Below are 24353 nucleotides of genomic sequence, written 5' to 3'. Positions count from 1 at the left end.
CCTTTCTTTTGCAACCACATATCCATGCGAGAAAGGCTTCTCTTCAATTGACATCATAAAACGAAATACAGAAGCAGGATTGATGCTAAGCCACACCTGAGACTGAAGCTCACCTTGATAGATCCAGACATCGCAGGACTGCGTTCGCAGAATACACCAAATATAAATATTAAAGTTCAGGGTACCCATAACGTTAAACTTCCAATTCAATTTCAGAAATATACATTTCTGCTATTTCCTCCACTGTTTCACTTTGTCTTAGGGATAACGTATATCAACTGCACCGGGTTACACACTTTTCTGCGGCAGGCAAAAGCTCATTGTAAAGGTACAGTCCCCAGCATCGCTCAATTAAATATGAGTTGACACCAAAACTAACTGCTGCCCTAACTGGCACTAATGCAGGCCATTGTCAATGATGGATTGTCGTATTTGCTTTGTGACAGTCATTCTCGCAATAGAGTGTTAAAATGTTGGCAGGGAATTGAAAAAGGGAAGGTTCCATCAAGGAAGCTGTAATGAATAAACGGCAAGCAAGCAACGTAGTTGTTTTACTTTTTTGAATTAATAGCAGTAATGGAACAGACATTTTTTAGCATTGCTTTGTCCATTGTTTAAAATATCACCAGACCAGGCAGGGCAATTACACTATTGATCAAACATGCAAGATAGTGAACACCCAAGCAACGGGTGACCGTAGTCATGAGTGGCCGATAGTTGTGATTTACTAGCTTGCACACAGAGCCGCCATTAACCTAACACTTTGTTTTCATCGCAACGTGGGGCATGTTGGACCATGTGAACACGTAAGAAGCGGATTCAGACAAAGTGTACTCTCAGTTTAGGATCATGTTAGCGAGTGATTGATGACTAACAAGATGCCAGCCTCTCCTAGAGGATGCCTTCCTAGAATTACTCACAGCCACAGGGGAATCTGCTCCCTGCAGGGAAGCATTAGGATGGGGCACTCCTAGAAACAAATAGGCTATTCTCTAGATTGTTGCCAGTTCCCCACCCTCTGCGCCTGCAAAGCCTGTTCCTGCTTTTTATTGAAGTTGACATATTATATAAAAAGAGGTGTTTCAAGAGGATATAACGTAACCTCAAACAGGTTTGGCCCTTTTGGTAGTTCCAACTTCTCACTCATTACAATTCATTGCTTTTCAAATCATAATGTTACCAATAATAAACTTTCATTATCTATACTGAATATTCTTCATTCAGCCATGCTCTGTATTAATTCCAGAAAGATAGGCTTCAACATTGTATATCAAATGACCCATAGGACTAGGTATGACGGTAGTTGTAGAAGTTTAAGTCATGGAAGTACTGAATGAGCGCAATTGTACTATTATACTATTATGTATTGATATCTTTAAACATAGTGCTGGTTTTGGTCTATGACATTCAACCAGAGAGTACTTTCACACTCTGTAGTTTTTTTTAGATGTATACTCTAAATACAATATTAATCCATTACCAGACTGCGACGAAATGGTCGCATTTTGCGACCAAAATGTGAGAGTGTGCAACTTCATTTTACATCTGGTCGCTTATGTGCATTTTACACGTTAAACGGGGAAGGGATAGAGTGAAACAGTTGGTATAGATGGGAATCACAATAAAATGTGACACAGAATTAGAAACCGCACATTGTAATTTCTGCATCTATTTTCAAAATATTCATTAGTAATACAGTCCTTTTACATGACTCAGACCAAATTATTTGGTTAGTTCGAGTATGATTGGATTTTGAAGATGAATGTATACACCTAAATTGGACCGAATCGGGTTTCTCAAAGTCGGATTAAGACCCCTAGATTATTTGATTGATAATCGCATTAATCGTGCATGTCAATACATAATACATTCAATCGGATTGTAATCGGATTCTGCGTTCTGCGCATGCTCGAGAATTTTTCCCAGTGCCGTGAGACGGAAGTTTGAGGAGACGATAGTCGTGTTATTGTCGAATGCTACCCACCTGTGGCATTCGGAGGCCCAACTTTTCTCCGAAATCACCAAAATCAAGAGCGCGATTGTGCATCTATTTTGTTAAATTATCATATACATCATATACAAAATGTAGAGGGATGTAGCTTCGTCTTTGTACGCCATCTTTCTCGATTTTTTTGGTATTACATGCTTCGGCCAATGAATTGATTTTCTCTCGGCCATGTATACTCGGACAATTGCAGTTGTCCAATTGAGGACCACAGTCGAACTATTGCTGTAATCGGATTAGGTGGTGCATGTAAACGTGCTGAATGTGGGAAGAAGCAGGGTGCTACTGTAGAGTAATGGAGAGTTAAAGTGCAGGTTAGCCTACTATGAAAGATCGGAGCATGAGTTGGAGGCAAATAGAAGAAACAACGAAGAAGAAAGGCGTCACGAACGACTGCGTTACCGGAGAAAGAGAGCGTCTCTTTTTGCTTAATTTCACTTAAAACAAACACTGGGACAAATATAGTTCTGTGTTTAACTGACAAAACAGGGAGTGGAAGGCCGGAACCCTATAATGTTCAGCTAACTGTAAAAACATTTTCTATATACGTCTGCAGCTATGAACTCGTGTATTGTAATTTATTGTATGATAAACTCTAACCCTACTTTTAGGGTTATGATAAGATCTATCTTTTAGTGTTCACCACAAATGACTCTGAAAAGCAGTTACACATTTAAATATTTTTTAACCATTCAGTGAAGGAAAGGCAACAGGCTGATTATCATTTAGGGGGCCACTCAATGACATGCAACGCGTGCGGGTCGGTTCGCGTTTCGTATCCAGACTGAGCCGTAGTCTTGCATTACTCCTCCGTTGGGGTACTGAGACGCATGAAAGGGTACGGCAAGATGGAGCTACACACGCCGTCCCTTGATTTATTTTTTTTGTTTATTGAAAAAAATGTTGCGCAAAAGTTTGACGTCCTTCTTGGACGTGCTATATTGTTTGTCTTTGTTCATTGTGTCGCGTTCCTCTTTTTCCTTGGATTTATAATCAGGCTAAACTGTGTCGGGCTGCTATGAGGTCACGATGCTTACGTAACAGCCGTGGATATCGTCATCTGGCTTAAACCCCGCCCTACCATAAGGGTACTGTCGGCGGTGGAAACGCGAGCCGTAACTGAGCTGCGCCGAACCGCACCTTCACTACTCCAACAAGCCCCAACGAACTGACCAGCCGGTGGAAATGCGCCATAATATAACACTAGCGCGTAGCCCCAAGTTCCAGACCTAAGTCAGCTCAATGGACCAAAATACGATTATTTTCATCCAAACCTTTACAATGTATCCATTGTTGTTTCACATTGTTCCCCTATACTTGCAACCAACACACTGTGCTAATGTTGCTATTTTCAAGTATTATCTATCCCTGCTTTTAATGTATACAGTAATACATTCACATGTGAAGCCTACCCAGACAGACTTCATGTTGGCCAATGAGTGGCTCCATCAGAGCAGCTGGGAGCTAAGTGCTTCTCTCAAGGACACTTTGGTGGTTCTTAAAGGAGGGGCTGGTGTTTCTAATTCTGTTTCCCCACCCAAATATTCCTGGCTAGTAAGGCAGACTGGCAACCAACCAGCCCCAATTCCTCTCATAGCTTCAGAGGGCATTGGGCAAGTCGTGTCACTGATAATAGTGGTATTAATAGGTTTGCCAAAATACTCACATACAATTCTCATGTTTAGAAAAGATGTATTTGGAACATAAAAATTAGTTTTCTTATTTCCCCATAACTTCAGTACGTATTATATTGAAATCATAGCCATATTGTTCAAATCCATGGCTGTAATTTCAACAGTTTGGCCAGTTCCATTTTTTGCGCGTGGAACAACAGTAGCAGGTGCAGTAACAGGTTTTTATTGGGGGGATTTTTCACACCTCCATTTTTGTCGGAGGCTGTAACCGAGCCATTGCATTGCGTGTGCTTGTTTTTCTGAAATAACCCGCAACCCACGCCACCCTCACCCCCTGGCTCCACCACCACCAACGTCACCAGACACTGGTTCTCTGGCAAATCCTGGTGAGCTGTGGTGTGCGTGACTAAGCCAGGCTGCCGGGCCGGAGGAATCACTGAGCCATCGCAGCCCCTCGGAGGCTGTGAAAACAGCTCTTGGCCACTGGCTGTTGGAGAGAGCATGGGGAGCGGGGGGGGGGGGATGGCTGTCTGTTTCCTCCTGTGGAGGGAACCATCCCGGGGACAGCGTGCCAGCACAAGCATCGAGCTCAGCAGCACCTTCTCTCTATCCACTTGTAAATGCAGCAGCCAGCCAGCCAACGCAGGAAGGCAATGCAAATTAGGTGTGACTAACGTCTCTCTCTCTCTCTCTCTCTCTCTCTCTCTGTGTGTGCTCACCCTACTGGCTCCAAAGAGCTTTGTACACAGCCACTTTACTGCAGTGGAGGGCAGGGACAGCTCTCTGGGTGTGTGTGTAGAATGAAAGGGTTTAACAGGACGAGGCAAGCAATGCCAGAGAGACAGATAGGTTTGTTGAGTTGGAACTGAAAGGAAATATTGGATAGATTCTAGATTTTGTGTGAATTTTTATTGAAATAACAAGATTGCCATCATTACGAGCTATCTTCACTCTGGTACAAATCTATTACAATCTAGAGCCCTGAGCATGTGGCAATGTCAGGACGGAAGCAGAATAATGCTTTTGATTTTCAGATTCCATCTAGAGGAATCCTATCTTAAGCAAACGCAAAATCTGCTCTGCTAGACTCAACCTTTGCCCATTATTTCTTTCATCGCACTACAAATAGGCCAGAATATTTGTGCTATATGTGCTTTGGGCTTTAAAGGATCCACCGAGGTATCCTTACATCGGCATGTGCCTCTCTGTGTGTAGCATTTGCTTTTCGTAAACCGCTTCCATTAACTTGAAGAGTTACAAGCAGCCAGGCTCCTGTTCATGTGAGAGGAATACACTTATAATTACTTCCCAAAGATAACCAATGTGTTCAATGCGCATCACAAGTAGCCTTATAAACACATTTAACTTTGAATAAGCGACTGTTCGGAACACATTGGAAATCTTTGGGAATTAATAACAAGTTTTTTTAAACAACTCGTCTGAATCTGGGACCGGCCATCACCAATTTACAGATATCTCTACGCATCCCTTTAAGCCTAATGCAAATCTAACATGGCAGAAATTATTAGTGTTCCTTTCATGGCAACCTAAAGTGTGTTCCTGTAGGGTTTGGGTTAGGAGTTTCAACAACCCAACCTCTAGGAAGAGCACCTCTTGCCATATACAGATTACAGAATAACACATTGGCTTCTGATTTAGATCATGAAATATCCTATGTGCATCAAAGTGCTTCTCTTCATATTGCCACGTGTATTCACACAATATAAATTGTGCGAATGCACTGTTTCCCACTGTTACCAGGTACATTCTCACTCAATGTTGTCAATTGTGAATCTTTATTTTCTATGATTAAGCGCTATACAAATACAATTGAATTTGATGGAATTATCTTTTATCTTGGTCTTTTGTTTTTTTCAATATCTCTTGCGTAGTCATGGAAACACCTGGTGGAGTCGGGTGTACAATGGAAACCATTAACCTTCTTTACCATTAAATATAAGATTGCAATGGCCTTATTATTCTCTGCTCTCGTCCGTCCTCCATTTCACTCCCTGGCCATTATGCTTCAGAAAGACTAAATTGGATATTGTAGACTACTACCTCCGGAGAAAATGTTTAACTGATAAAGTTGGGCGCTATAACACTCAATATCAGCGGTGATTGCACCCTCCTCTCTCTCCCAGTTTCTCCCTCTTCTATTGGCAACATACAGGGTGAATGTCTTGATGTCCTAGTTTGTTTCCAGGAATTGCATGGACGTTTTCTTACAAACCAATCATTCTGTTTATATGAGAAGGCAAAACAAGATGATACCGGTCCTTTTTTTGCAGATAAGCTGTCTGCCATTCATTATTGTGATTCTTAAGGGCAGTTCCTCTCAGTATTATTGACGTGAAAGAGCCAGTCAATGGACCTCTATGTAATTTCAGTAAATGTAGAGCTCTGTACACTTCTGCCCCTGGATCCACACAGTGATTATACCATTGCACCATTGGCGATGGGGCCATCTTCTCCCATTAGTCCTAATGGAATGCATAGTGTGGACAACATTGTGAAAATGTTGATGGTGCTGTGCTCTGTGTGTGTCGGTGTGCATTTGTGTGTCTGCGTGTGTCATGCTCTTGTGGGTGTGAGCCCGTACTGCAGAGTGTTTTTTACAGTCTTGATGATGGAGAACCAACCTCTCTGCAGACATCCTGGGCCTATTTTTATTTTTATGGTCTCCTCCTCCCCAGCTGCAGCATGTGGGCAATAAACCTTTCTCCAGCAATCTCCAAACAGGGCAGCAATCAATGGGAAATTATCTCAGCCAATCGATGGGCCAGCCTTTCCATGGCACCCGCTCCTCCCCCGCTTGTGCCCCCCCTCTCTATCTGTATCCCTTTCTCCCCCTTCTTTATCTATCTGTCTCTCACCCGCCTGCTCTTCTCCCTCTCCTCAGCCGTCCTCTCTCTACCTCTTTCTTTTTTCTGCTGTCTCCTTGCTTTTCCCCACCACCACCTCCACCTCCCCCGACATCCCCCGCTTTACTAGTGCTTCCTGAATCTCCCTGCGCTCCTCAGCATCTTCTCTGAAATGCGACAACTCAGCATCTCCAAAGCCATTAGCCGTAGTCACTTTCTCATATGGAGTATGCAGCGGTGGCAGCTTGACTCTCTTCCTCCTCACCTCTTCATACCGCCCATGCCGGTTGTTTTGGGACAGTGAAAATATGGTCTCATTGTGTGTTCTTCTTTTACTTTATGTTGAAACCGTTCACAAGCCTTCACACAGTAAGCGTAAAACCATGGTAGCTGACATTGTTGAGAATCCTTGAGTTTCCAAATGTTCTTTGTGCCTCTTCGACAAGCTTTTCTTACACCTCACTCAGGGAATTATTTTAGGAAATGTTGCTCTGTCAAAATGCCAGAGCCCTTTTTCTCAGTCTCTCAACACATTATTATAAAGCAAGGCAGAGACGGATTAAACCAGTCTGAGCCGCCCTTACTTAGCACAGTAACTCTGACATACTCTCTGGAGGTGATCTTCCATCCCTCAAGTTCAACCTAATTGGGTCTTTAAATAAAACACCATCTGGACCATATTACTTTTCAAGAACAACCCTCGCTCTCCAACTGACATCGGTCACCTAGTCTTAATCATTTAGATATACTGGTTAAGGTACAACCCTCACTCTCCAACTGACAATGGTCACCTAGTCTTAATCATTTAGATATACTGGTTAAGGAACAACCCTCACTCTCCAACTGACAATGGTCACCTAGTCTTAATCATTTAGATATACTGGTTAAGGAACAACCCTCACTCTCCAACTGACATCGGTCACCTAGTCTTAATCATTTAGATATACTGGTTAAGGAACAACCCTCACTCTCCAACTGACAAGGGTCACCTAGTCTTATCAGTTATAGATACTCTTTGGCAGTATAGCCACCTGAAAATTCCAGAAGCACTCACTCAGCCATCGCTCACTTCCTTCAGGCAAAACAGACACTGTCAACCTTTGTAGATAGGGTTGGTCACCCTCTTTGTCCTACACCGTGTTTACACTGCTTGCTACCCATGGCGCTCAGCCATAATGTGACAACATGAAGAGAAAGCGCAAGTGACAACTACCAGCCATGCTTGTCACACTTGGATCCCCTCCCCATCCCAAGCCAAGAGGAAGCTATCTCACGGCAACATGGGACAAGGACCAGGTTCTACTGAGATTACTGTGTGTGTCTTCTTTCAGGAAACACTAATTATTATTCAACCCAAAGTAGAACACGGAACAAAGAATCCTGCTTGAACATTCGAATTGTGATTTAAAACGGGCGTTTGTTTCTTGAGAGCCCTTTGAAATGGGTGAGCAGTGAATCATGCTGCATTGTGGCTTGTAAGTGTTGGTGCAATGTTGCAATCATGCAGTGCCTGCAGATGCTACCATTTGGTTTGGATAAAGATTTTGTAAATATGAAAAAAAAAAAAAGCCATCTGGCTTGTGTAATGTTCCCTGCAAGTAAAGCAGAATACGTGGTGTGTGGCCGCCCAATTCATACATGACACATCCACTCCCATGCAATCATAGCGTTGTCCATTGATGCTTTACATTTTTAGGTTTCACAATCGCCTCTTTAATGGCACATTATTTTTCAAGTTGTTTTCACTGAATTGTTGTCCTTTGTAGTTGTGTGTCATGCTTGTGAAGGAATTGTAGGGTAATTTGTTGCATGCGACGCTGTAAAACTACTCTTAAATCCCCTGGAATGATAATCCTTCTATTTTAGTTATTCAAATATATTTGCATGTTTGCCTTTTGTTCTTATTTTTCCTTTCACACGGTTTCTCTTGCCCTTATCACTGGATATTTCTTCAGGGCAGCGGCCCCTCTTAGCAATGTAGCACATACATCTTAATGACCAGATTAGGAGTGTCTTAGTGTTCCGAAAGCATAGTTGTGGTCTAATCTCGCCCGGCAGTGAAGTAAACATCCACTCTGGCCTTTTACCCCCACATCAAATCCCTCTTTGTCTCTCTTGCTCCCCCTGGGTCATCTCTCTCTCTCTCTCTCTCTCTCTCTCTCTCTCTCTCTCTCTCTCTCTCTCTCTCTCTCTCTCTCTCGCTCTCGCTCTCGCTCTCTCGCTCTCTCTCTCCTATCTGTCTGTTGGGGCTGCCTCTAATCAGCAGGCCTTGAGCTCTTAGAAAGGTCACTCTGTCCCTGTGATGGTGTTTTGATTCATCTCTCTCCCTGCCCACCCATCCCTCTCTCTCTCGCTCACTCTCACACTCTCACTCCCTCTCAATGTAAAATTCAATTCTTAGGAGCTTTATGGAATGGGAAACATACTTTTACATTACCAAAGCAAGTGTGAAATAAAAAACAAAATATACTTATAACGAAATAAATACTAGAATTAAGAAACACAGCTCTCAAATTGAAGCATTGCAATTTAGTGTAGAAATAAGAATATGGAAAAATGTACTTAAAAGACTAACTTTGTGCTTCGGCTGTAATAAACATTAACACAGATCAGTGAAGATAACTTCAAAGAAACATAATAAAATGTGAATACAAACAAGTGAGAACTGCAACAACTCTCTCTCTCCCCCCCCCCCCCAGGGAAGCTGGAGAGTCAGTACCACCAGGGTGCCAAGAAGGGGCTGGTCCCATCAGCTGCAGACTGACGTCACATAGAGGGAACACAAGAGCAAGACAAAGACCAGTGGGACGGGGAACTCTTCACGGAAATGGGGGACATAGTTATGTTCCAATAATAGCCCTGTTCTCTGGCCCACAGGGAAAACATTTTGGGTTTTAGTTTGGTTTGCCATCGACATACTGCCTGAAAACAAAACTGGCAAAAGCTATTTTTGGTTTGTTCAACCGGGAAAAAAACTGAAATTAAATGAAATGTAAATTGGACATTTGAAGTAAAAGAGAATTTGTTCCAATATTCAAATTATTGCGCCCTAAGCTTTGTATAAATGTGATGTATTTCACCAATCTGTCTGTTTCTTTGCTCAAATAAAATATGTCTTTTGCAAATCTAAAATTTAACTTATTTACTTTTGCGTCTCTTTTCTTGTTCATTTAAGAAAGGGTGGACTTTGAATATGTACATTTAAGTGCCTAAAATAACCAAAATGGTAAGAAAAAAAATCCATCGCTTTTATGTATCGGGCCCCTTCAATCTTTTAATATTACTCTTTATGCACTTTTCAGGCTCAGGGAAGCAGCTGTAGATGAAAACATTTGAGCTCCATTGTAACTCAAGAACCTATTTGCCACAAGAGCAATGGCGTTCCCTTTCTTTTCTCCTCATTATTGAGGCAACAATAGTTGTCACATGCAGGCCTCCTGGATTCATGGCAGGCTGGCCCCAGTGTGATAGAGAGTCCTCATAGTGGCGTTAGCATCTTAGCCATGCGGGTGGGACATGAACAAAGGTGCTGTATCTGCACACGCACACACACAGACACCAGAGTCTAGTCTCCATATCTAGGTGAACTGTGTAATCATTCACCTGAAGTCTAGAGTGCTAAAGAACACTCAGGTTTCTCAGACTATGTTATTATTATAATGAATTATTTAATGTTGTTCCTTCTGCTTCATTTTTTATTTAAATGTTGAAAACACCCTCGGACTGTACGTATATTTCCTTCTCTGTTTTCAGGAGTTCTTTGGCCCATTTATTGCCTAGGCCGGGGTATATGTTTGCCACAGTGTGAGAAGGGAAATAAATTCATTGCATGACAAATCAACACATACACCGATTCCCAGGTTGTTGTTTTTGTGTATCCATGCTTAGCATTGTTATTCATGTTGATTAGCCAAGATTTACCCAAGCTTGAGTCGTGGATTAGCCAAAAGCCTCTGCTTCACTCTATTCAGCACAAGACCACCTAATTGCAATAGCCCTCCCAGCCATCCAGAAGGGGTTCTTTTGAGAAAAATATAAGTTCACACAAGCAGAGGCTGTCGTCTCACCAACCGGCCCACCTGGTGTGTTATCATCAAGCCTGTGTGAATAAGTGCAAGGTATGTTTAATGTATTTTTTCATAAACAAAAGATGGAGAGGTGTGTGTGTTTGCGTGTGCACGTGCGGTGTGCGTGCGTGGGCATACAGGCATGTGCATCTGTGTGCGCATGAGAGAGCTTGTGAATGTGAAACTGGCCTTGTTTTGTTGCACACACACCCATAGCAAGAATGAGCTGTTGTAGATGGAATGTGAGCCTCAGCTCTTCCTGTTACTGAATCATAACACGCTACCTTCAGCAGCCCTGTCCTTCCTCCCTACTCCGGCCGCCAAGGGCCTGCCTGCTGCCGTGACTCCGCGCCCTGCCGCTAACCACACTAAGGGTTCGGAAAGCGGGGGGGAGGGGAAAGGGGAGGCGGCTGGGGATTTTGCAACATAAGGGTCATCATCCGATCCTGACAGGAATTAGCTTCTCATAATCACCAACTGCTCTGAGGAACGGGCTGGACTTCCAGCTTCTCAACTTAGTTTCCAGAGGAATCTCAGTCACGAAGGCCTGAGGGTTTATGTCCTCTCTGGAACTCGCAGAGGTGGTCCTGCTTTGAAATGAAACGCGATAGACTAACAATTCCGGCAGCGCAACAGCAGTGTTCTCTGCTCCATTCGCTAGTCGGGTTTCTGGTTTGAAGAGCAGCGGGCTCTTTATACACTTGCAAGGGGAGACTGATTGGGGTGGGGGGATGACAGAGCTCCCCTGGTCGCCCCCCTCCTCTCCTTCCCCAGAGGATTGGATGAGGAATTAGTCTTTGGAACACTTGGAGGAGGGAGGTGGTGGTTTGCTGGGGAACAATACAGGCGAGGAACAGCTTGTGGCTCATCCGTCTTACTGTCTCACAAAACACTGCCATCCTTCAAAGAGGAGGATTCCGCTCAATGGTGCATGCTCAAAGGAAGAAATAATATTTATGGCAATATTTAAAGGAAAAAAAGGCAATGCAGGGGTTGCCTCATCAAAAGCAATTTGTCCCCAAGTGTGATGGCTATTACAATCGTACTGATATTGTCAATCTCAAACTCGACGCGTGACTCATTGGTTCATTCTCAACATTAATGTGTATGTCATTTTTTTTTTTTTCTGGCTCATCCATCTGATCCCTGGAGGCTTAGATTTAGTGCATGGGAGACATTATTTCCTTATGAAACCCATGATGGCTTGTGTATCAGACGTGCCCACCCCCACCCTGCCTGCCTGCCTTTGAACAATCTGTAGTGGCTCTGCCATGGCAGGTAGGCTTTGTTTAGTCCAATGGCCCAGGCCCGGCCAGTCAGCTCCGTTGGAGGAAGTGAAGTGCTCAGATCTTTGTATGGCTGTACCTTGCATGTCCAAGTGGGTCTATATATCTGGCTCACTCTTTCTACAGGATGAAGGCTGCCATAAGAGGACCGGTTTTTCTTTAAGTGATACTAGGCGGCAAGAAAAAAGATTGTCGGATCTACTAATTGTGTCAGCCAAGCGGTCTCACACAATGTTTAGACTACCTTTTACAAAATGTTTGTGATGTTTTGTGACAAAAGGCTACAAACCTGTTTAACATTTGAGAGCACAAATACTTTTTTTATTTTTTGTTGCAACAAATAGATTTCATTTGCTGGCATCTGTGAAGTGTCATGAGAAATCAATATGTTCTGTTATCTTTTGATGGTTGATGCAGCTTGTAAGCAGTAAATGGGGGAGGTTAAAAAAAGTATGCTCATGGTATTCATTTTCCACATGGGAATGCTGCATTAACATCCAGTCGAGTAATGGAACTCCCCTATTTTATCAACTCCCGTTCCCTCCCATTAAACTAAAACCAAAGCAGGCTCCCTGTTGGTACATTTTATGTTGCCTTTTGGCAAGCATCAAGGAGACAGTCCTGTAAATATTTCACTTCATGCCTTATCTGGAACCTGGTGATTTGTCAAGCTTAGAGGCTCTAGCATTCTCTAACATAAAATCTGAGGTTTCGCAGACAGCAACAAATATATCACATGATGGCAGCCTGGTTTTTAACAGAATGATGCAACATTGTTGATCACAAAGGATAGATGTCTTTTTCCAACTGGTTATCCAACTGATGCTTTCCCCTGGTGTGTAGCCTGCAATATTATTGTGATGTATCATTAAAAGGGTAGGTTTTAGTATATGACACTTGTAATGCACCATAAAACCAATACAATTTCAAGGATGTGCTAGTGCCTCGTGACTTGCATAACAATGATCTTTGTTATTGGCCAGTTCACATAGTCTCATTCTAAGCAATGCTGATATCGGGGGAAAATGTTTTATTGAAGGTTTATTTTACAAGGGGGAATAATTGGACCTGGCCAAAATGGGAGTGTACAATAGAATGAAAAGAACATCAACAAACAAACATATAATACAGGTGCATCTCATTGAATTAGAATATTGTGGAAAAGCTAATGAATTCCAATAATTCAATCTAAACAGTGAAACTCATTTGTCAGGCAAAGGCTATTAAAAAATGTGTGGGAGCATCAAAAGGAGTGGACTGAGGCAGGAGTCAGTGCATCAAGAGCCACCACACACAGACGTATCCAGGACATGGGCTACTACAACTGTCGCATTCCTCGTTTCAAGTAATTCCTGAACCAGAGACAACGTTAGAGGCGTCTTACCTGGGCTAAGGAGACAAATAACTGGTCTGTCGCTCATTTCATTAGGAAATCAAGGCCCCAGAGTCTGGAGAAAGAATGGAGATGTACAGAATCCAAGTTGCTTGAGGTCTAGTGGGAAGTTTCCACAGTCACTGGTGTTCTGGTTGTTGGTCCACTGTGCTATCAAGTCCAAAGTCAACACAGCCAACCACCAGGAAGTTTTAGAGCACTTCATGCTACCTTCTGCAGGTTTATGGAGATGCTGATTTTGTTTTCCAGTAGGACTTTCCCACACTACCAATACTCCCAAAGTACCAATATCTGGTTTAATGACCATGGGATTACTGAGCTTGATTTGCCAGCAATCTCACCTGAACTGAACCCCCTAGAAACTGAATGGAGTATTATGTGTGGTGTGTGTTTGTGGGTCAAGAGGAAGATGAGAGATGATACCCACGATACCCAACAATACAGATGAGCTGAAGGCCGCTAGCAAAGCAACCTGGGCTTCCATAGCAGCTCAGCAGGGCCAAAGGCTGATCGACTCCATGCCACGCTGCATTCATACAGCAATTCAAGCAAAAGGAGCCCAAACCAAGTACTGAGTGCATACGAGAAAATACTTTTCAGAAGGCCGACATTTCTGTATATATTTTTTACTGTTATGTAATATAAAAAAAAATCTCCAAGATTAATACAAATAAAGGCTTGAAATATTTCACTTTGGGTGTAATAAATTTGTATAATATAGGAGTTTCACTTTTTTTAAATTAATTATTGAAATTAATGAACTTTTCCAAAGAATTATCATTTATAGAGATGCACCTGTGTATATATACAGTATACAGTTATAAAAGAGTCATTAATAATTGAGACATTAGCATTACTCGTACATTCTGGTTAAACTGGTTTGAATCCACTAAAATCATACATTTAAATAGAATAATGCATATCCTGGTAAACAGTGCTGTGTAATATTGCAATTGACTTGCAGTTCTTTGGCTTAACAGTTTTCAGCTTGGATAAATCTGATTGACATTTCCACATTCTATAGACGCCCCATATGTTACTATATTAATAATGAATTCACTTTTCACACCTCTTTAGAAGGGTTTCACATGTATCTCATGATGCATCACCGGTCATATTGTATTGTTCTGTGGGTTAAAGAAAACACTTCTGTTAAAACATGAACCAATAGAACCTTACATCCTTCTGGGGAGCCAAGGGCTGCAATCCTTTTAGTACAAATTCTTTAATGTAGCGCCTTTGATATGGTAATAGGTGCATGACACATACACACATACATCCCGCCTGCCCCTGTGTGGCTGTGCGTGGCCGAATGATTATTATTACTTTTATACGTGCTGGGGAAACGCATGCTGTCGATGCACATGCCCTTCATTTTAAGCGGGACTGGCGGTGGCACACAGCCACAGCCTGTTCAGTTCAGTGCCTTTGCCTTGGAGGACAGTAGACATCAGAAGAATCTCTCCTCTCTGTTTCCAACTGCCTACTGACGGTTACTTAGCCTGCCAATGAAGACTGTTTCATCCCTGGGGAGAAGGCGTGAGTATGCCTGCCAGCAGGAATGCATAGAGAGACACCGGAGGAAAATGGAGGCTGTTGGATGCTGACTGGCTGCTGCTTTCCCTCTGTGTGAAAATGAGTCCATTAATTCCCCCCCCCCCCATCCTTCATTCTCTCTCTCTCTCTCTCACTCTCTCTCTCTCTCTCTCTCCCTCTCCCTCTCTCTCTCTCTCTCTCTCCCTCTCCGTCTCTCTCTCACTCTCTCTCTCTCTCTCTCTCTCCCTCTCCCTCTCTCTCTCTCTGTCTCTCCCTCTCCGTCTCTCTCTCTCTCCCTCTCCCTCTCTCTCTCTCTCTCTCTCTCTCTCTCTCTCTCTCTCTCTCTCTCTCTCTCTCTCCCTCTCTCTCTCTCTCCTGCAGCCCTCTCTGTGCCTGTTGTCTCTGTTTGTTAGCGAGATGATTCCTTCTGTCATGTCAAAGGCAACATTATCATATTCTTGTTGCCGGGGAAACCAGCGCACAGAGAGAGACAAGGACTTAAAGCCTCCACGGTGTTTGAAGCTGGTAAACATGAAAGGTTCACTGTAGCTGCCTGTGAAATGGAATCCTGACACATCTCTGGCTCCCCTTTTCCTTTATTTATCTGTTTTCTTGAGAAAACAGTAGAAGGGGATTTGTTGTTTGTCAACATGTTCTTCAGTTTAATAAATCTTTAGCAGAATTTGGAGGCAAACCCATGGCTTCCAAAGTGTCTCATGCCGTTGGTTTATTGGATATGGTTGTTATAAAATGATCATGATGATTTATCACAGTTATAGGTTGTGTTTGATTTCTCTGATATTCTTGTGAACCTGCCATAAACCCAGAGACCTCAAGAACCCATTCTCCCCTGACATCGAATTCGGCGATGTACACATAGGAGTACTATGTGTGATGTTGCTCACAGAACACATCTCTTGTCAGTATGCAATGATATGCAAATTACTGGGCCCACTAACCTCAAAAGGGAAGTGTTGAAGGGAAAGTACGAGGGTGTATAGTCAAGTTGTTAATTCATGGACCCTGGTATTCTCAAAAGACCAATTCAGTAGTTAATTAACCATGTACATGAGAAATATACATACTACACTACTGATTGTCAGACATGGAATATCGTTATGGATATAACACATGTGCCGAAAATGTTTGAATATTCCTGCAACGACAGGTACAAATTAAAATAAAATATATCCACAATAGAAATAGGGAGATTTATTCATAGTTTATCGGACGTTGTAGGGGTATGCCATTTACAGATTTCCAATTACTTTGATGTAAATTTCCCTTACAATGGCAACAATTGTACTCTGAGAATTTATGTTTAGAACTTCTTATATTTGACATGTCTTATATTACATCTTACATTTTTACAATTTGCGCGGGATGTTGAACTGCATGTAAATAATGTTTGCACGTTGATCAGAAAGCTCAATCCTTCATTATTACGAATCCAGTTCCATATCTTTAGCACGATGCTTTCGAGTGACAGTTCATTCCGAGTGGAGCAACGGTCCTGGATTTCCCAGCAGCAGCTCGAGCTGCTTGTTGGTTACATTGTATCAGTCTCCAGCTTTGGGGGGGATACGAAGAACCGCCGCGGCGTACATCCAGAAACACAAATTACCAAGGAATTAACCTGGATGGAAAGCTATTCGCTATTGGATTAATTTCGAGGAGATAACACGCGAAGCTCAAAATCTGTATGATTTAAACGCGTTTTTGTAAAATGCCCTCTCGAGTCGTTGTTTTCAATTTGGAACGGTATCTCGAAGTGTGATGGCAGAAGTCCAGTGAATCGCTGGCCTCCCCTCCTCTCTTGTGTTGGATGTCTTGGGGAGTGCATTGCCACTGGTTTCTGGTGCCTTGTTTTTCATTTTTGGTTGCTGTAGATTTAGTGTAATACACCGACTAGTTATTGTATGGAATATTCACCATCATGGGCCAACGTGGGCTTGGATTAGAAGTGGCTTGGTAAATCGGTAAGTTTCTTAACGTATTCTTATTATTGATAATGCTAAAAGTCGCTAGCACGCTACTAACGTTGCGTGCAAAGCGAGCTGGCTAGCTGTAACAAACTCTAACCGTCACAGCATGGAGCAGCGAGCTAGCGTGCCTGCACTGGGAGCTCATTGTCTCATATACTAGCTAGCTAGCGCCTATCATGCTAAGTTAGCCACAGTAGCTAATGAATGCTTGAAGTTTAACCAAAGATGATTATGTGAATTTGTGAACGTATTCAACTCTGGCATATTTGCAACGCTTGGTTTAAACCACACTTAACGGCAAGACAGTCGAATCGATAACCCCATTGAACAAAACAACTTGTCTGCAGCTATAGTGTTCGTCAATTATAAACGTTTATAATAGATGTCAAAACGTTATCAGTGAACAATTGGCATGCATATATGTAACACGTACCATTGCAGGGTCATATAAGTGACGGTTGGCAGTTAGGGGTAGGTCTTTATAACAGTCAATCTTTGATCAAACTTGGTAGTTTTGTTGTCACATAGTTGGGGAGTCAATGACATTGATCAACCACTACAAACATTAAGTAAGTTAATTAATGTTATCCTACTGAAAACTCCAATATAGTCGATCAGACATCACAGTGAACACACCAGGAAGAGCCTATATATTAAAGGTTACAATTATATAGCCACCAATATGATTTTACAATATACAATGACATACACCTGTGCCACTGTTTGACAATGCCAAATAATCAAGTTAGAACTACATTCGCTGAGAGTGTAGATTGATTGGTGTTTATTTATTATAATCCCCCGGATCAGTCTGCCAAATAGCCTCTAATTGTTCACTGTGATAGATATCCAGCAGCCTTTTTTTCACCACTTACATTATGTTAACAAAGTCATTGTAATTATCTCCACTCCACATTGATAATTCCCAAGAGGCTAATGAAAATGGCAATGCTTTCTCATGGGGACTCACTGTAGATGGAAAAATCAAGTGTCCTGAATACTATTCCAACATAGTCTTCTTTTCCGATTGGGGATGTCTTTCTGTAACACCTGCACATTTCTAGCAAACATCACTATTATGTTTGATGTTTGATATATTGCTCTAGATGTACTAATCAGCCGTTTTATAGATGCATTATATTATAAAAAACATGTAATGGTTAATGGCAAAAATGTATGACTCCACAAACAATAATACCGTATTTATATGTGCTCCAATGCTTAACAATGAACAATCAAGTGTTTGAGCAAAAGCTCCTGGAACATTATAGCCTACACATTTAATTCCACTATCAAAATGTAATTTCTTCCTAAAATGTCAAAATACTGCTTTGCACAGTGCCAGCTGCTAATTTTGTCCAGCTGTTTTGCTGTAATATGGTGCTCTCTTACATATTTTCACAGACATGTAAACCATACCTCTCATGGCAGTTTGTAACCTGAATTAGAGAATAGGACTTCTTCAAGGGTCTGTCCAGGTTGTCATTGTTGTTTTTATTGTTTGTGTATATGACGGGTACTGCCATTTCCCCACTGCTTTCATAATGAATATATTCCGTAAACGGTCCTTCTACTGTATGTCAAACAAGATGCCTATCTTGGTAAATATGTAAAATTGGATACCAGACAGTTTTTCTGTTATCTGCAACATTTTACATATTTTACCAGTGGAGGTAAAAATAATACAGTATTGGTATCTGCTTAGTGCAGGCTAGGAATGTACATTATCATCTATATATTATTTGCTAGATTAACTGGTAAAATGCCCGGCTGTAGCAAATATTTGGCAGAAAGTTCATTCCAGCTGAATACAGGGATAAGCAGAGTTGCTCTTTTTGCTTATATTGACATCCATTTAAATCGTCATGAATAGATATAGATTAAAAATGATCCCACAATTGAACAAAGAGTAAAATCGCTTTGCTTATGTAGACCGCTGAAGGGACAGACACCCATATGGAGAAGCTATCATGTTATCTCTGTAGCATAATCCTACTTCTTAAAAGTTCTCTCTGCCATAATATATCTCAAACAAGACAAAATGTAATGATTGATGGGCAGTTGGGTGTCTAACAGAGGCACATTGTCAAACTGGTTCCTTTAGTTAAAGGTCCCATGCCGTGAAAATTTTAACTTCGAGGTTTTCTAACATTAATGAGTTCCTCTAGCCTGCCTATGGTCCCCCAGTAGCTAAAAATGGCGTTAGGTGTAAAACGAGCACTAGGTATCCTGCTCTGCCTTTGAAACAAAGCTCTGACGCGCCTTTTTGGAATTTACACCATACGGGGACATGTTACCTCCCATTTGCCCGCCAATGAGACAATTAGCTATGAAGGTGCGAGCGCTGTGTGCGCGTGCGTGAGTGTGTGTGTACACAAACACTGTAACGCAAGTGTTGTACACTTCTTTGTTATTTGGATAACCGTTCTGCTGTTGGTGTTATGGCGCATAACACGTCAGGTTCTCTGAGGTCTCTGGTATTTCCACAACGAGACTCGTAGTGGGGGTTATCGCAGCCATGGTTGAGAAGGAATTGGGGGGGGGAAGGAACTTTGGCTTTGACTCCCTGTACATGAACCGCGCTTGAAGGAGAAAGGTATTGTTGCCCGCGATTGTCTCCCGCTTGAGCCCCGCTGCCGAAGCGGTGGTGCCTTGGCAGCGGGGCTCCGGCGGGAGACAATCGCGGGCAACAATCCCTTTGTCATCCATGTCGCGGTTCAGTCTACGTCAGGTGGAAGTGGAAGAACCAGAGACGCCGGAGAACCCGACGCAGTCGATTCATAATATCGTCTGAAGGCGCACACAGCTTTTGGCCATGATAATATATATTATATGATATAGATATCTATGTATAATGTGATATTATTCAGATATAGAGCCCCAGGACTCCCGCCGGAGCACCCAGAGTGTTCTAGAATATTTAAAGAACAAGGCCAAAAGCTGTGTTGCCATTGTGGCGCCTCGCCATTGCGATACATCCACTGTAAACAGAGCGCATGGTACCGTGGCCGCAAGCTGCTCAGGGCCGCTTCCCCTCCACCTTGACCCGCCTCTATGTTTGTGGAAAGCTCATTGTGGGACTGGCTCGTAATGGCTGTAATTCTGCACCAAAGCTGAATTTCTTGAACAAGTACAGTATTAGGGGCCTACTAACACCTACATAAAAGCATCCATAAAGTAGCATGCCATGGGACCTTTAACTGATTATGTTTGGTGAACTGATGACTTAACTGGCTTGCTGAAGGTGTTTGTCTACTGCTTACTTTGCAAGGTCGCACAAACAAATTTGGCAAAGCCAGTTCGAGGCTATACTGTTCAGTACAGATAAATCATGCTGTTAACACTTGCTAGAGTAGGAATATTTAGTTTGAATTTAAGCTGTAGTTTGAATAAATGGTGATAATGTTGAAAATATGCATGCCCCTACTATGATGAAGTATACATTACAACCATCCTCCAGTTTGCAGTATACGCTAAATTTGATGGCCCATGCAACAAACTATTGGATACAAATGCAATGGTTTCAACAATATGCTGAACCTCACCTTGAAAATGGAACTCATTAACTTGGGAAACATACATTCAGTGTTTTCTTGTGTTACCACCACTGCAATTTTGTAAGAATGAAAGGTTCACTAAAGCCGCCTTAGCCTTTCTTGGAAACATTTCTTTATCTTTTGTGTTAAATCAATGAACCATTCCTACATTTGTAAATCTTTGCGTATGCTGCCTGAGAAGATTTTCAAGGAAAGTGGACTAGTGAAACAACAACAGTCTGCTTAAGGGTGACGCTGCACATGTCGGTGCCAAGCTGTTGAAACTGAAAAACCACACAATAACAGTTTTAACAAATTTGAACCTGACACCTACCTGAAAAGTGGTTCACAGCAATTCTCCTTTCCTCTACTTGTGAATGCATACTTAATAACTTTTTTGCAAGTGAACAATTGCTGTAATTCCCACTTCATCACGCAGGCAAAAGCTGTATCATGCCAAGTATATGTCATTTGTTTCACTCACAGTTTTATTGTTGGACTTTGTGAAATCGCTGGTCCAATAGAATGTTTTTTTTTTCATGACGTCACTCATTGAAAGGAATGAAGGTTAATGTTTAATCATTTTGTAGTGTATTGTGTCGATAAAGTTTTAATATCAGTTAAAGGTCTGGATATATATCTATGGCCAAATTATTTTAATGAGGATTTGATCCATTATATACCTTGTAATAAGTTTGCTCCAACACAAAACCGGGTAACTAAGAAACCGTGTGGAAAGAATGCAGGTTTTACAATGTTTGCTAAGAGGCCCAAACATGAGATTGCTTCATGGCAGGGGAATTACGTAGGCTATACAATGCTCCAAGGCAAAACATCAGGTGATGGAAAAAATAGGAAACCTTTTAGCATACCTGCTGAAAGCTAGCTGGCAATCTGTAGCATCTCTGGAGGGAGAGGGGCTGGGGGCTGTGAACCAGTTGGATGATTCCATATAGGTCGGCTGAATGTGAAGTGCAGGTTTGTTATCACAGGATCCACCTTTATCCTTCTCCTTTGGCCTAAGCTGCTCTAAATTTGCCTACAATTATCCAATACACTAGATTGGTCTTAATTACGATGTTTTCTATCTAAACTTACCAAGATTTATATCATTTAGCATTTGTTTTTAGGTCTCCATCTTGATATTGGCCTTCTTTTTTCACGTATAGTAATAAATGTAACTATCAAATCCTTAAAACTGAATATAACTTCAATGTACATTAAGACATCAAATGTATGGTACATATTATCAAACCATTATTATTAACAAGAACCTGAAAAATCATATATTTTTATGAAAATGCATAATAACAATGTACTCTTTAATATTGCTTTATCAGAGAAGTTGAAAGCTAAACTAAACGCTTTGACAAGGAACTCTTTAGTTTAATGAATTCTGTATGATTCTTGGTCTTCCCATGAAAACCTGGTTGTTTTTATAAAACAGGTTTGTTTTTTAATGAAATATCGAAATGGACTAGAACACAGCCTCTATGCCTACTAAAGTGTTATTACTTTGGCAGAGCTTTGTTATCCATCTTGTTGTGGGATTTCAGCCCATGTTCCACTCAGTCATCTCCCATGCAAGCCAAATATTGTCAGTGCTTGGGTTGCAGTGCTGCTGAAATGCTTTCTCGTTTGCCTTGGCCTTGAATTGTAGTCCTATTTTTGCGATTATGGAGCATAGGCTTATCTGATCTGATATCTTCAATTGAATGAATGCTGTTTTGACAGCTGCTGGGCTATGGATACCCTAAAATAGAAGGGTATGTTGAATCATTTGTAGTATGTTGTACACAGTCTATGATCATTTTATTCATCATATTGCAGGATTGTTCATGAAGAAAATATAAACAAATCAAAAATCAAAGTACAAAATAATTGTGTGTGTATGCAGTCCATTCCCTGCAGTTGGCCCAAAAAAATCACATGCAATGTTCAAAATGATTTCAAGGCATTCAATACAACAGTTGCATTGTTGTTCCAGCGAGAGTATTGTTTCATAGGTTTTCATGTTCTCCCGCTAAACCATTTCCTTCCCCTCATTGTCACACATTTTACTGGACACAAACCTGTTATATAAAATGGAAAATATAAGATATGTCTCATTATTGTTGTCACTTCTGAGTGAGTGGTAATGTCCAATTAATATGTTTTGTTATAAGTAGCGTAAACTGGAAAAGACAGGTTTGCCCTAGGTGTGTAAAGTAAGCGAGCTGCATCCTCCCTGCTCTCAGCAACTTCAATCAAAGTGGCTATTGGGGAACAATCTTGACCTGCAAGGCCAGTGGCGGTAACGGTGGAAGGCTGTAATTGTAAGGGCAGGCTTCCAGTAAAGGCTGGTTGTGAATATGTAGCTATATATTCCTGACAATTTCAGTTTTAGCTTTGATAGATGTTTGCCAGGTATACATTTTCTAATTTCTTCCATATCACTTAAACACCCAAACAGAAAATGTTAAACAATGTTTTGTTCAGAATCTGGCAACATTGAAATGAAGTCCAAGACTTTTTACTATTTGTAATGTCTTAGTAATAGTTTGTCTAATTAATTAAATAATTATTAATTATGACTTATTAATTACAAAGTATGTGGCACATTACTAGAAATGTCTTTCCATTGTTACAAACAAGGCAACTGCGCAAGACTAATATGTCACGTTGTCCAATGGAAACGATAGCACACTACATCTCTGACTGTCAAAGATGTAGTGTCTATTGTCTGAAGTGCAGCAATCGTATGAAGTGTAGCCAGCAAAGTAATTAGATACAGGTCTCATTGAGTCCATTTTATGAAAACGGACCTGGGCAAAAATCACAGTTAAAGTTTTGAATTTGTACTGGCTGTTGAGTAAAATTTTCCCTGATAAAAGATTGCTTGATTAAAGAACAAAGTTGCTAGCAAATGAGGAGGGAATTGTGGACAAGTTCAGACACGGCTTATACGGTTTTACGAAGGGCTAAGAAGGCATTTGCTATAATGGAGTGAGGGGCATTTATGGGCTTATTCAAATTGTTTTTATAGTAATGACCCATATAAAATGCAGAGCACATGAGGCAGAAAACGGACCTCTTTTCATGATGTAAGGCAGTATTAACAGGGGAAATACACAGCTGGGAAGCAAACAGCACAAATTGAAAGTACATTTGCCAAGGCATTTATCATACTTCCAATAGGAGTCATGTTTTAGTGTTTGAGTAGGTAGCACTAGATGACTACAAAACAGGCAGTGATGAGAAATTTCATTATAATCGTACAGTACCTTCATTGACAAATGTGCAAGATACTCATACTGCTTCAAATAGAAAACGATGCATGAATAGTACAGAAGGGAAGTTTTGACCATTTGACTAGTCAATGCTGAAGTGGCTAGTCAGCACTAGAAATACAAGTGGCTATTTTGGCTGTGTTTGAGTAAGATTAGATTAATACATAATTTATAGGATGTGATTTTATTGATATTATTGAAATCACTTTTGATCAGCAATGACTACAGATATGTCCCAGGTAATTTTAAGCTACAAGCTTGTTGAAATGTAACATATTACGTATCTAAATACTAGGGGTGTAACGGTACACAAAAGTCACGGTTCGGTACATACCTTGGTTTTGAAGTCACGGTATGGTACAGGACGGTACGGTTCATAGTTATGGGGAAAATTTAAAAAAACTGCTTGTTTGTCAACGGGAAATGGCCGTAGATCAGCAGCAATGAAAACACCAATAGACTTGGTTGTGGCATTTGGCCGTTCTGAATTCCCAGACAGGGGTTGTTGAAATAGTGTCGTGAGCTGGGTTTGCACAGCTCATTGTTTTTCACAGCAACGGTGAGAGTAACACCTGGTGCCTTTTCAAATGCGTGTGCACGTTAAAGTGCTGTACGTAGACACAGAGAGCCCTCTCTGTAGCCGGACACCCTGTTGGAGACCCTCTCCGTAGCTTGCGTGTGCATCCAATATTTTTTAACTATCCGTCGACGCAACGGAGACGGCAAGGGCTGTGATTGGTCCTTCGTTCCGGAAGTGATTCCGGAAATCATTTCCGGA

The 24353-nt window shown here is 41.5% G+C and overlaps 2 protein-coding genes across 4 annotated transcripts in view; both read left to right on the top strand.

The window, feature by feature from the left end:
* The window catches only part of trip4 (thyroid hormone receptor interactor 4), a 65463-nt gene extending 55862 nt beyond the window's left edge, over window positions 1–9601 (top strand). The window contains exon 13 of the mRNA XM_079736391.1: window positions 9203–9601. Coding sequence (XP_079592517.1) covers window positions 9203–9267 — 65 coding nt within the window. The 3' untranslated portion in view covers window positions 9268–9601. The remainder of the gene's footprint in view (window positions 1–9202) is intronic.
* A 6768-nt stretch (window positions 9602–16369) lies between these two features.
* The window catches only part of LOC307075822 (zinc finger protein 609-like), a gene marked incomplete at its 3' end in the record, with an annotated part of 99356 nt that continues 91372 nt past the window's right edge, over window positions 16370–24353 (top strand). For 2 of the 3 annotated variants that reach the window (XM_079736524.1, XM_079736525.1), the window contains exon 1: window positions 16370–16764. The remainder of the gene's footprint in view (window positions 16765–24353) is intronic. The other variant, XM_079736526.1, reaches the window with a different exon arrangement.

The sequence above is a fragment of the Pollachius pollachius genome (genome assembly GCF_949987615.1).
Source record: "Pollachius pollachius genome assembly, chromosome: 5".
NCBI lineage: Eukaryota > Metazoa > Chordata > Actinopteri > Gadiformes > Gadidae > Pollachius > Pollachius pollachius.
Note: the sequence above shows the minus strand (reverse complement) of the source record. Positions and strands in the feature narration are given on the sequence as shown.